General features: G+C 52.4%; 1 protein-coding gene across 11 annotated transcripts in view; it reads right to left on the minus strand.

Moving 5' to 3' along the window:
* The window catches only part of CACNA1E (calcium voltage-gated channel subunit alpha1 E), a 125,497-nt gene that overhangs the window by 41,366 nt on the left and 70,941 nt on the right, over positions 1-13,190 (minus strand). For all 11 annotated transcript variants that reach the window (XM_033067814.2, XM_042779580.1, XM_033067816.2 and 8 more), the window contains 4 exons: positions 12,558-12,661; positions 1,522-1,637; positions 593-646; positions 139-264 (listed from right to left, as the gene is read on the minus strand). In XM_033067814.2, coding sequence (XP_032923705.1) covers positions 139-264; positions 593-646; positions 1,522-1,637; positions 12,558-12,661 — 400 coding nt within the window. The remainder of the gene's footprint in view (positions 1-138; positions 265-592; positions 647-1,521; positions 1,638-12,557; positions 12,662-13,190) is intronic.

Below are 13,190 nucleotides of genomic sequence, written 5' to 3' on the forward strand. Positions count from 1 at the left end.
CACAGGGGGCAGCAGGAGGTTTGCTGCTAAACTAGCAGAGATGGCTGGTCTGTGACACTCTCCACGTGATGGGTGTGACTCTGGGAACCCAATCAGCTGGCAGAGGTTTGGGGGAAGCAAGCTCCAGGCTGCACTGACCCAAGGTTGGATGGAGAGGTCTTCTCTGCGCCAGCCTCCGCTCGCCCACAGAGGAGATGTCGACACACTGCTCATCACCCGACATGGCATCCGTCCGGTTCCGCTTGATGGTGGCTCGCCTGAGCACTGGGAAGACAAGAGGAACAGGTGTTGGAGTCTCAGTGGCCCAGCTCTGCCAGCAGCCAGATCAGATCAGGACCTGGTGATCAGTACTCAGGTCTGGTAACAGCATGGAGGGTGATCCTAGTCCAGAGCTGTCCCTAGTGTGGGATCAGACACCTCCCAGCTCTCTCAGGAGTTATGGTGCCAATCCACCTCCTGTCATCCCTCTCTTGGGCTGCAGAGCTCCCTGGGCCCTCCCCAGACCTCCCACCATGGCTGGAGGGTCTGAGCCTCCAGCTCTAGGCAAGCAGAAGGAAGGGCAGGCAGATTTTAAGGGCATTGCTGGTCTTACCTTCTAAGGCTGAGGTCCCCGAATTTTTGTTCTCTTCAGCCAGCATGACTTCCTCTACGCAAAACACACAGTTCAGCATCAGGAGACACGGCACTGTCACATGTCACTGCCTTGTACCTAAGAACTCCCCCCAGCCCAGAGGTTGGCTCTAGATTGCAAACTCCTTCCAGGTATTGGTTAAGCAAATTCTGGAGGGTGACAAGTGACAGCTACCAAACATTACATCAGAAAGAATAATTACTTGTGATCAGCCCTTCTCCCTCCACTGTCACTAAGCTCATGAAAGAAAGAAAGAAGCTGAAAATTGTAGGCAGATCTGGGGCTTGAGCCACCCAGTCCAGGGCTAAAGCTGAGGTCTGGTGCTCAGGATTCATTTGAAGACACCCATCTTTTACAAGTCTGAACGCTGGATGAAAGTGTAAATCTTCCCTTCCCAGAGCTGAATGCACTGACCTGATTCCTACAAGGAGCAAGCAAGGACATGGGCTGTGGCAGTTTGGGAACCAACACCCACGGGCTGTCATGCCTGTGTCAGGGGGAAGCCTGGAGCCTCCACCACTCCCAGTCCAGGTCCAGGAGTCCCGAGGTAGGAACCAGTAAGTTCATCCCCACCAGATGGCTTCAGGAGGAGATTTAACTGGAAAACCCCTCTCCCTATTCACTGCTCTTCTTCCCCAGCTGACAGCTGTGTTGCTCACAGCCTCCCTGGCGATGAAACATGCTTCGTGCACAGCATGTGACAATTTCCCACCACAGAACAGGAGCACTCACTGGAGGTAGGACCATCACACCAAGCTCACCCATGCACTCAACCTCACCATGTGAGCACCTTGGACACTTAGGGGCTCAGGGATTCCTTTCTCTCCCACCACCCCACACCACCAGCAGTGTGTGGTGTCCCCAGCTGTCCCCTGGCCAGCGTCCTTTACCCGCTTTGTCTATCCAGGCCCGGTAGCCGTTGAGCTCCCGCTCGATCTGCTGCTGCCGCCGCAGCTTCATGAAGGCTCGGCGGTTCTCCACGCGCTCTCGCTCTTTGGCAAACTCCCTGGGGAAGGGCAGAAGGGAGGGCTGAGAGCAGGGCTGAGGGGTGCCCAGGGGGTTGGGTAACCACAGCACAGAAAGGAGGGACCAAGGTGGTTGCTGGGGACACCCTCGGCCATCCCCGGCCAAAGCGTGGCCAGAGGATGGGTAAACGGCCAGGGAGGAGAGCAGGAATGGATGGATGTGAGCAAACGTCCTGCTTGGTTGCTCAGTCCTGCATCTACAGCTGGGAGCTGCTGCCACTCAGAGAGAATGCTCCCAGTGCCACCCAACTCAGAGCCAGCTCAGCTTCTGCCTGTGCCTTCAGGGAATAAAAACTGGGCACTGTGAGGAGGCAGTGGGGAGATGGAGGAGGGAATGTCCTGTCCCTTGCCTTCAGCTCCTCCTCTGAATCCCTTTCCTTTCCAGCCTCTCCTTGGAGTATTTACCCACAGTTTGAGACATGCCTGTCCTCCTCTGGATCTCAGGGTCTCACAGGAGCTGTCCAGGTGTGATGACCAGCAGAGACACTCCCTGCCCCATCCCCTAGTCCCAGTTCTACAGAACTCCAGACCCTCAGCCCCTTCCCAGTCCCAGGATGCTCCAAGGCAAGCCTGACTACAAAAAGCAAATGGCACTGTTCCCTCTGCGAGAGGAACATCTCTCTCCCCAGAGACCAGCAGCAATCTCAGGCCTCAAAAAACAAAAACTATTCCAAAGAACGGGAAGAGCAGGTCTGTCTGCTGCAGAGAGCGTTCAAGTGCATTACCCCAGCTGAGCTATTACACCCTGATGCTGTGTGGGCTTTTGCATGTGTGTGTGTGTGTGTGTGTGTGTGTTTGTGTGGAAAGCCCGGAATGTTCCCTGCATCTCTTGTTTAAGATCCCCAGACAATTCAAGCGCTTTTAATTCCACCCCAGGAAGGTGAAGTTTCCTGCCGCTCTGGCATTAAGCGTCGGACTCCCCCTCCAGCACTGGCTTTCAGACTGAAATGAGATTTTCTTCCTGGGGCAGGGAAGGCGGGGGTGAAACAAAAGGCAAGGAAGAGAAAAGCAGCCTAATGGAAGGGAAGGAGAGTGGGAGGAGATGGGGGAGAAGGAAGGACCTCCCCAGCCAACAGTGAAATGCACTCTCAGTTTCAGGCAGGCCATGCCAAAACACCTCCTTGCTGTAGCTCAAGGAAAGGCAGGAGAATTTTGGCTGTGCTATCACTCCTCACCACCTTTTGTTTGCAAGTTTGGGATGTCAAGGAATGAGAAGATGCTGTTTGGAGTCAGAGTTGGAGGGGAAGTTGCCTGTCCTCCTCTGGTTCTCCCAGCTCTGCCCCATGGGCCAGAATTCCACAGCAGCCTTGGCAGCACTTTTCCCAGACCTCATAGATACCAAATCCTAGAATGATTTGGGTTGGAAAGGACCTTAAAGACCATCTCATTCCTTGCCATGGACAGGGACACTTTCCACTACCCCAGGCTGCTGAGAGTCCCATCCAACCTGACCTTGAACCCTTCCAAGGAAGGGGCAGCCACATCTTCTCTGGGCAACCCATGCCAGGGCCTCACCACCCTCACAGGGAAGAATTTGTCTCCAATATTTAATCCAACCCTGCTGTCTGTCAGTGGGTAGCCATTCCCCCTTGTCTTGTAACTACATGGCCTTGTCCAAAGTCCCTGTCCAGCTCTCTTGAAGCCTCTTTAGGCACTGGAAGGAGTTCTAAGGTTTCCCCACAGCCTTCTCCTCTCCAGGCTGAACACCCCCAACTCTCTCAGCTTATGGGCAACTGGGAGCACTTGGGAAGCTCCCCCTGGATGCTCTCTGCTGCTTTCTGCTTGCCCATCCCTCTGTCCTCCAGCTCCTTTTGCTGCACGGCAAGAGAAACCATCATCATGTGCCTACAGTGGAAGCCACCCAGGAGGACCAGCTCAGCCTCAAGCCACCTTTTCCTGCAGAAGGGAATGGGGCATTGGAAAAGGTGCTCATCAAGCACCACTTCCCCCAAGGCAGGCCTTTTGCTCATGGAGCACTAATTTACGGGAGGCTGGTGCCAGGGACAAGGTCCGTGCAGCTGTGGCAGCGTCTCCGAGGGAGTCACTTCCCACTCACTTGATCCCTAATGGAGCTTAATTGCTTTTGTCCATTAGAAGGAGGAAGGGGTGGCAGAAAGGGGAGTGGAGGAAGAAAAAAAAAGTTAATCTCAACTTAATGAATTATTACATTTCAGAGAGACACGTTCCCAAGCAGGGCAGCAGCGGGGGCTGGTGACATCTGAGAGTGGGTAGGCGATGCTGACAGATCAAGGATTGCTCAGAGCCAATTTGCAGCAGCGGGTAGAGATAATACTGTGTGTGTGTGAGCGAGAGCAGGGCCAGCCATGGTGACTGACAGCAGCTTGGGAAGGCTCCAAGTCACAGCAGGGCAGCCTGGCATTGTCCAGAGAGCGGGTGCCTGCCTCCCATTGAAGGGTTCTGCTCCTGCTCTCTTGGGACTACATCACCAGGAACAGCCCAATTCTGCCCTGCAAAGAGCCCAGGGTGGTGCTGCCCCGTGGGATTCCTGCAACGGGGCTCAGAGCACCCCAGCAGATTGCACAGTCTCCAGCAGCAACACCTCTGCTTGTGCACCCGGGTCTTCTGGCCCCAAATCCTTACGGCTCCAGCTCAAAAACATCCACCCCTGACAGCCAAGATCCATGACACCAACCTTGTGTCTCTGCAGCCCCTCTCTGCCCAGCCTCGTGAAGCCAAAGACACTCAGAGAGCTCCAGAGGCCATTGCTGAAGGCCCTGGTGGGGTCTGGGGATCAATGTGCCATCTGTCCTCTCGCTCCCAATGGCACCATTCCCCCACTGGGGCAATGGGAGCACAGATGCTTTGCTCCTTCTCTGCCTGCAAATTCTCCTCCAGAGCCTTGGCATTGCCCTCATGTGGCCTGAGAGCACCTCTGCTCCTGGCAGGAGACCCCTGGGACACCACCATGCTCAGCCACATTCCTCTCCAGGCCCCCATAGTGATGGTTTTATTCCAACATTATCTCCTCTAAGGACTGGAAAGCCCAGGTCTGTTTCAGTGGGAGAACCATTCATGGAAGCATCCAGCTTGAAAATGGGTTCCCTCTTAAAAACAAACTAAATCACAAGAAAACAGGAAAAAACCCCAAACAACCAACTACAAGAAAATCAAGAACGAAAAATAAGTTAAGGGAAAAGAGTATCACAGCTATTGCAATCCATTTTTCTACCTTTTAGACCATCTTTGAGTTCAAAGCAGGTAAATAGTGCCAGTCACATCAATGTTGTGGCCTCCCTGCTTTGAAACAACAAACCATCTATCTTCAAACCCATCAATTCATCACCTCTTTCCTCTATTAAAGATATTTTGCTTCCGGCAAGCCAGTTATCAAATCAGCCTTAAAACAGCTTGAGGCAGCAGAAAGGGTAGGATGGAATCAGAGAAGTACTGAATTACACACTGAGGATGAAGCAGCAGCACCACTCTGCTATGAAAAAAAACCAAATATAATGGGGTGTCTAACAAGAGAGACCATCTGTAAGACATCAGGTAACATTACTGCTCTCCTCAGGTCTCTGCTCATGGCTCCACTTCAGGTCTGAGCGCCACAATCTGAGGGAAAACTGCCTCTGAGACTCCAGGAGGGTGTCAGAGAAGGTTATGGGACAGAACTGGCAACAGACGGTGTGGCAAACACAGCTGAGACAGTTGCAAACCGGGGGGATCAGATGGTATTTACCCAAGAGGTGTAAAGGAACTGAAGTGAGAGTGTTGAACTGACTGTGCAGTCTGTAACCTGGAGCCTCAACTCAAACAGACGGTGACAGGCAGAGCTGGCACTGCAGGCTGGGATTATTGCACTGAAGCCATGGCAGAGGCAGGAGCAGGGTGTCCAGAAGGTACAAAAATCTCTGCACGGGGAAGGTGTCCTTCATAGGCCTGCTTTGAAGGAGACCACAAGTTTTTCAGTGAGGGTAATTGCTTGATTTAAGTTCACTTGAACATCCAGAGTCAGGCTGGAAGGAGCTCAGAACAAGCTGGTCCAGTTGCAGATGTCCCTGCTCAGTGCAGGGGGTTACACAGCTGGCCTTTCAAGGTCCCTTCCTACCCAAACCATTCTATGATTCCTTAACAAAGCTGTGATGTCTCAAGAAAGTCTTCTCTGAAGCACTGAGTGGTGAAGAGAAAGGATACAGGAAGAGAGGCCAAGAGAAACACCCCATTTCTTGTACTCCCTGTCCAGCAGCTCTGACAGCCCCGGGTACTTGGGCGGGAGCTCTGTGTCACCGCGGTGTGACAAACCCGCAGTGGGAGCGCGCAGCCGATGCTGCTGAGCAGAGCACATTTATAGAGCACTGGCTGTCACACGAGCTGGGGAAGGAAAAGCTGACAAGCTGTTGGTGACATGGAACAGTAAAACAGGAGGGAGCTGGGAGATACCAGCCCTGAGATTACCCATTACATCACTGTCCCAGTTAAGAATGCTGACGGGTACCTCCCACCTTGCGGGAAACTTGTGGTTGTCCACCTGGATTTCTCCAAGGCCAAGCATGCCGATACCAAGCTGAGTGGGGAAGTGGACACTTCAGAAGGGAGAACAATCCTGCAGAAAGACCTGGCTGGAAGAGTGGGCTAACAAGAACCTTACGAAGAGAAGCTGTGGCTGCCCCATCCCTGGAAGTGTTCAAGGATGGATTGGGCTTGGAACAACCTGATCTAGGGGAAAGCATCCCTGTCCATGGCAGGAAGGTTGGAATGAGATGATCTTTAAAAGGTCCTTTCCAACCCAGGACATTCTCTGACTCAAATGTAAGGTCCTGGACATGGGAAAACAAAATCCAGGAGGGCAGCGCAGGCTGGGATCTACCCAGCTGGGGAGCAGCTCTGTGCAAAGGGACCTGCAGGTCCAGGGACAAGTTCAGTATGAGTGAGCAGTGTGCTGCAGCAAAGAAAGCCTGGGTGCTGGGCTGCATCAACAAGGGCAGAGAAGACAGCCACAAACATTCTAGCTGTAGACTTTCCATTTCATCTTGTTTTCCAAGGATAACACCACCAAGGTTTGCATCGCTGTCCCACTGCCCGGAGATCTCTGTCTGCAGTGCTGCACCAAAGGCAGCAATAGCACACTCAGCCCACGCTGCACAGAAGCTGCAGAAGGGTGGCAGAGGGTCTGGCAGCCCCAGCAGCAAGCAGCAGAGATGGGAGCTCGAGATTGTGTTTCACTCTTATCAGCCAGGGCTGGCATGAGCAGCGCAGCTTCAGTGCTTCAAGAGCCCCGGGCTTTGTTCACAATCACTCCCACTGGCTCATGCAGTGCTGGGAAAATGTCACTCCTCCCTTTCCCTCCTATGCTCCAGTTTTTATCGCCTCAGTAAGCAGAGAACATCTTTATAGTCTCCTTTTGCATGCGACAGCAATCCGCAGATGAAAGGTGCATGGCCAGTACTGCAGGTGAGATTGGAGTACGGAAAGAAAACCCCACATCAATTTTCAACCTTTCATCACATTAACTTCCCAGGAGCTTCCAGTATTCAAATCGATACCTTCTTCATCCAACAGCAGTGCCCAGCACCCCCTTGCAAGGGTGGAACAGCTCCTGGAGGAACTGGGCATCCCCAAAGCCATCCACCGGCTCAAATCGCTGCAACCACGGCCACGCGATTGCTGCCATCAGCCAGGAGGACAGAAATTACCATAATCTGGAACAAACAACTCCAAATGCAATCTGTAAGCGAGCACTGTCTGCTGAGTGCTTTGTTGGGAGGATCAAAACGGAGCCTTTTCACCCACAGCCGCAGACCACAGGCAGACCATGGAGCAGATTTGCAAGGAGGCAGGAATAAGAGCAATTTTGAAGCAGCGGAGGGAGACATGCTGGCAAATAATTTACCAGGAGAAATCAAAGGGGAAAGTCAGCGAGTCATCTTTTTGTTGTGGATGTATTTTTTTTTCCCTTCTCGCCCAGCTGGCTGTAAGAGGAGTCATTATTCCCTGTAACAGCAGAGGATCCGGCACAGCAGCCACGCACGCCTCTTGTCAGGCAGCTTGTTTGCATGGGGCTTGGAGCCCTTGGCAGAAAGGTGGCCCAGCAGAGCACGGCAGAGAAGCATGAATATGGATGCCCACCTGCCTGCTGAATAGAGATGAAGGTCCCCAAGGTTTGCCTGGCCTGTGCTCAAACACCACGGTGATGACAAAGAGCTTCCCCTGAAGAGAGCGACGAGCGTGGACGTTTCTCACACATCCCATGGCAGTGCTGGGGTCCTGGGAGGGGCACCACAGCCCCCTCCTCCTGACACCCACTCCTCCCTTCAAAAGGGACCTCAACTGCTCGGTTCCCAAGCACAACACAAGTGCAGACATTTCACATCTCATCCGAGGCCACGCCTTGAGATCCTACAACCATTCCAGGAAAAAGCCAATGTGAGGCTTCCAAGCTTTTATACTTCCAACTCCGTATTTCTTGGGCGTAGAACTACAGACTCATTCAGGCTGGAAAAGGTGAAGATCCTCAAATTCACCTATTAACACAACAGCACCGTGTTCACCACTACAGGATGTCCCTAAATGCCACGTCCACATGTTTTTTGAGCACTTCCAGGGATGGTGATTCCACTGCTTCCCTGGTCCAATGCCTGACCATTCTTACAGCAAAGAATTTTGTTGACATCTTCCTGGAAATTTTTGGTCTCTCCACAAGCTTTCCTGCATTGTGATGTGTTCCCCCACTCCATGAATCTTCGAGACATTAATCGTCTTCCTAATGTTTTTGGCTTCAAAGCACCAGATCCCACTCAACCACGTGGGGCCCAGGTTTTTGTGTGGAGCTGGCAAAAAGAACCCTCTCTCCATTGAAAATATACGCTTGTTCCTTCAACACCCTTGTTATTAATTGCTATAAAACTTAATTTTATTCATCGTTTGTTATGCATCCAACGTGGATGGGGAAAAAATTCAAATTAACTGAAGTGAAAAGATTTCAGAAGATGGTACAGAAGGCTCCTGAAGGAACTGAAGAAAACTCTCCAGAGACTGGGAACGCAGTGCTAACCCAACCTGAAAGAAAGATCTTAAGACAAAGAAATCTTGCCAAATTGATCCTTTAATTATAACATTAGTCTTTTCTTTCAAAGGCTTAGTGTAAGAGCTGGGGGTGGGGGGCAGAAAAGACTTAAAGGGAGAAAAGACTTAACATCACCAGGATGAGTGGAAGCAATTAGGAGGATTTAAATTACTCCCTTGTTTGGTACAAGGCACATAGATTCCATTTTTCTTGCCATCATGCTCGACTTCTTGCTCTGCCATTAGCTTCCAGAGGTTTTTTCCTTGGCTGGCCCGAGGGCCCAGTCTTCCCAGGTCAGGCAGCATCTCCTTCCACTCTGCACCCACTCTGCTATTTCTGCAGACCAGAAATACCAGCGATTATAACAGCTCTGACACCCTGGAAAGGGGCTGGATGCACAAGACTGGATATGGAGATGGAGTCTCCCAGCTCTCAACAGAAGGATGATACTGCAATGAATGGAGGAGGGTGATTGCAAACCAAATTTTTTCTGCAGAGGCTGTGGAAAGGGAGGTGGGAAAGAGTCAAAATGCAGCCTGTTTGGTACTGAAGCTCTGTATGAGTCCTCAGGAAGCTCTGCATGAGTCCTCAGTGCTACACCTCCAAGCACAGCTTATTTTTTATCTTCACTCTTTCATCTTCTTGCTCCCAGTGACAAACTAGACACAAGCCCTCTTCTTGCCAGGAGGGGTGAAGCAGGCAGGGCCTCTGCAGTCAGCAGGACAGGACACCAGTCCCAGTGGCTGTGGCCACTCCTGGGGTGGCACTGTTGCCACTGGCACACGACACCAGCAGCAGGGACAGGGCAGCATGGCTCTCATCAGGTGTCTGCTGCTCTGGGGACAGACCCCAAAACACATGTTCAAATTGTTTTATGTGAGAAACAGCTGAGGAATAAAACCCCAAAGCTCCACAATTTCACAAAAAAAGGGAGAGCAGATCTCTGCAAATCTCCAGCTCATGCAACTCCTCAGGCCACAAGGCAGCCTCAGGTAGAAAACAGCATTTCAGTGGATGCTCCATCCTCACTGGCTCCCAGTGACTGTCTTCTGCCAGGATTATCTCAGTAGCTCGTGTAGCTTTAAAAGCTGAGCAGTCACATCTCCTTGGGCTCTGTACCTGCTCCCAAAGAGGAACGGGGCCAACTTTTTTTAAAAATCTTTTTCTGCTTTCAGTCAGAATTAATTGATCCATAATTGCACCCATTGAGGGGAAAAGTTAATAGACCCAGTAATAAATGCCAAAGCCACAGCAGAACTGGCTCTCCAAGCCCCTGCCTGGAGGAGCTCCATCTCCTCTTAATAGAGTCGCATGCGATTCCAGTGCGTGTGTGCCTGTTCGTATTTAGGGAGAAAAACTGAGGAGCTTCGCTATGATGAAAATCATTTCTTTTCCTCTCCCACATACTTTGTGCTTAAGGAGCAGATGGATCCAGGCTGTTTACATCACAGAGGTCATGCCTCAGCTTAACAGTTGGGGAACTGACTGTTGGGGGAGATGCTCATCGCAACCAGGAGATTGCTAAATCTGGGCTCCGGCAAACTTCTGCTGGTGGCAAGCGGAACACACAAATGTCCTCCTGCAGCCTCTTTGCATTCAGGTCCCACCCTGGGTGTTGGGCTGTTTCCCCAAAGGCAGCCACTGCCGAGACCAGGCGAGGGCAGAGGCAGCTCCGCAGCAGCTCCTGAGCGCGAACCTCGAGGAGAATGCTGGAAATCCCCCGGGCACCTTGTTATCCACCGATGCAGATGGTGTGGTTTGCAAGCTATGTGGGGCCAGCTTTCTTCAAGGAGGCTCCCAGTGGCCATGATTTCAGCTGAGCATGGTCTGGCTTTGCCAAAAGCAGTGGTGTAACTGCCAGAGAGAGAATTCCTTCAGTGGAGGTGTTTCCATGGAGCTCATTCCCAAAGTGACCATCTCTTCTCAGTTCAGCACAGCCATGGGACAAGTGGGGATAATCTGGCCAGGCCCTGCCTGTTCATCCAGTTGAGAGCTGGGCAATGGAAAGGTCACATCTCCCATCCCCCATTAGAGCCAAGTACTCTCTTCCAGCACCAGAGGGTTGCAGTGAGTGCTGAAAACAAGAAGAGCTCAGCAAACAGAGCAAGGAAGAAAGCCCATCCTGCTGCACTCAAGGACACACACTATTTGTGTGCACAAGTGCCTTCTCCTGCCTTAGGTCCTACTCCTCCACGGCTCCAGCAGCAGCTTTGGATGATTCACCTCGCCAAGGTGCTGCATCCACTGAGCCACAGAGGACATGGCTGTGTCCAGGCAGAGGGACAAGCACAGTGGCCATGGCGTGGCAGAGCCCAGCTGGCCACCTGCACTCACCTCACTCAGCCCTCCGGGGAGCTGAGCAGTCCTGCTTTAGCCTGGATATCTGCCACGCCACAAGAGCATCTCCATTGCCAATTAGGCCACCCACCCACTTGCATCCTTCCCCAGTACAAACCCTATTAGCAATAAACAAACAGTGGAAATGCCAGCCGGTGCCTGGGAAGAGTCCTAGACAACTGTATCCAATTCAGCAGGCATGGGAACAGCTGCCTCAGGCAGTCCTGGTGCAGGGAAGCACCAAGCTGGGCCAGGGCATGGCCAGGAATTCACCAGCCCCGCTGTGGTTCTCTGGCCAGTGTCTGGCTTGTGTCCCCAAGCTGCTTTCAGCATCACACAGCACACAACCCTGACACAACTCAATGTTGTAATAAGGGGTTTTCCCAGCTTCCCAACTTTCCTTCTCCAGGCTTTTGTAGGAAAGCTCCTGCTTGACATCAAGACCCAGGTAGACTTTGCCCAAATGACCAAGCTGGTTGTGGCATAAGAAGTACAAATTCCACCCAAAGCTGCTTGGATATCTTCATCCCCCATAACAATTCCCTGTCTGCAAGGCAATGTGGGGCCCTTCCTGCAGCCTGTCCCCAGAGCCCCTGGACTCAGTCAGACCCCAGAATGAGAGCTGGGAAAATTCAGCCCAATAACAGACCCCAGCATTCCACTCTAGAAATTCCTGAAATAGCCACCATCACACTTGAACTTCCAGGGACACCCAGGAAAGGGACAGAGACGACCAAGGCCATTCTCCACCCTGACCCTTGCATGTAAGGGCTTTCCATCTGGCCAAACCAGTGCTACAAGGACTTTTGCATTTTGCCATGACGTGTAATTAGCTAAAAAAATCACCTGCTTCCGTCAGAAGAGAGGATCCCACATCTTCCCCCAGTGCAGAAGAGGGCATGCTCTCACCATTCACCAGCCCCTGCCAGCAGCTGAGGAGGTGCTGATGCAACCACAGTTCATTGTCATGGAGACAAGACGAGTTTTTGTCTCCAAACCCAGCTTAATGGCTTGGATTAAAACTGCCTTCCCCTCGGGAAGTGCGGGATAAGGGGCAGTTGCTTTGTCCCTGCTTCCTTATCTCCTGGGTTTATCCACGTGCACCCAAGCATCCTATCCTCACCAGTCTGCAACCCACCAGTGCAGGGCACATCCTCCTGGTCAGAGCACAGAGGTGCTCTGTGTCACTCCCCAAACCCATCCCAACCAAGACACACCCACCAGGAGCAACCTGTACTCAAACACATCTTCCTAGATCCCACCCTACCACGTCTCTCCCTTCAATCAGCCAGAAGATCCCCAGGGACCATTTCTCCCAGGGGAGGCCAGAAGCACAAAATCTTCACCAAGGTGAAATAACAGCAATAATAAATATCTTCAAGGCCGTCCCTTTCCCAGCTCCCCAGGGACAGAAAGAACCAAGCACAGCCGGGCAGAAATCCCTTGCTGTGGGGCAGGCAGGTATGGAGGGGATGGAGGGACACAGGGTCCCAGAAAGGTGTGGCAGGCACAGCTCAGAGGGAATGACCACACTGCTTACCCTGACAGCACTCCCAGGACAAGGTTGAGGACAAAGAAGGATCCAATGATGATGAGGGGGATGAAGTACAGCCAGTTCCAGGTGGCTCCTAAGGCATCATTGGTCTGGAGGGGAAAGAAAAAAAGCACATGTGACATCATCTTCAACACCAGTGAGAGAGGGAGGTGTGCTAACTCCAGTGCTCCAGGCTGCCCACACCAGGCTCCTCAGGGTGACATGGCCATGCCTGCCAAGCCTTGGTGGGCACCCTTCCCCACCAGAAGAGCCCTGGCACCCCTCAGCACCCTGCACCAGCCCTACTCTCCAGTCTCCAGCCCTCATCAGGCAGGACTGCTCTTCTCCACCCTCTCCAACCACCCCTGCAGGGACTCTAAGGGATGGGTATAGCTGGAGGTGCGGGGTCCTGCAGCCCAAAACTGGGGTGCTGAGGGCCAGGGGTCACCCTGGGCGTGTTTTCCCCACCAGTTTGATTCAGGGCTCCCATGCACACCCACCAGGACCGGGCAAAGCAGCCCCGTGCTGAGCACAGATTTATAGGGCGCCTTAAGACCAGGGAAAGTGGCATCTAAAGAAGAGACAGCCAATGTTTGTCCCTTCGTGCATGGTGGGAAACCTCCAAACAGGCATTTTCAT

Source organism: Catharus ustulatus, chromosome 9, assembly GCF_009819885.2.
Source record: "Catharus ustulatus isolate bCatUst1 chromosome 9, bCatUst1.pri.v2, whole genome shotgun sequence".
NCBI lineage: Eukaryota > Metazoa > Chordata > Aves > Passeriformes > Turdidae > Catharus > Catharus ustulatus.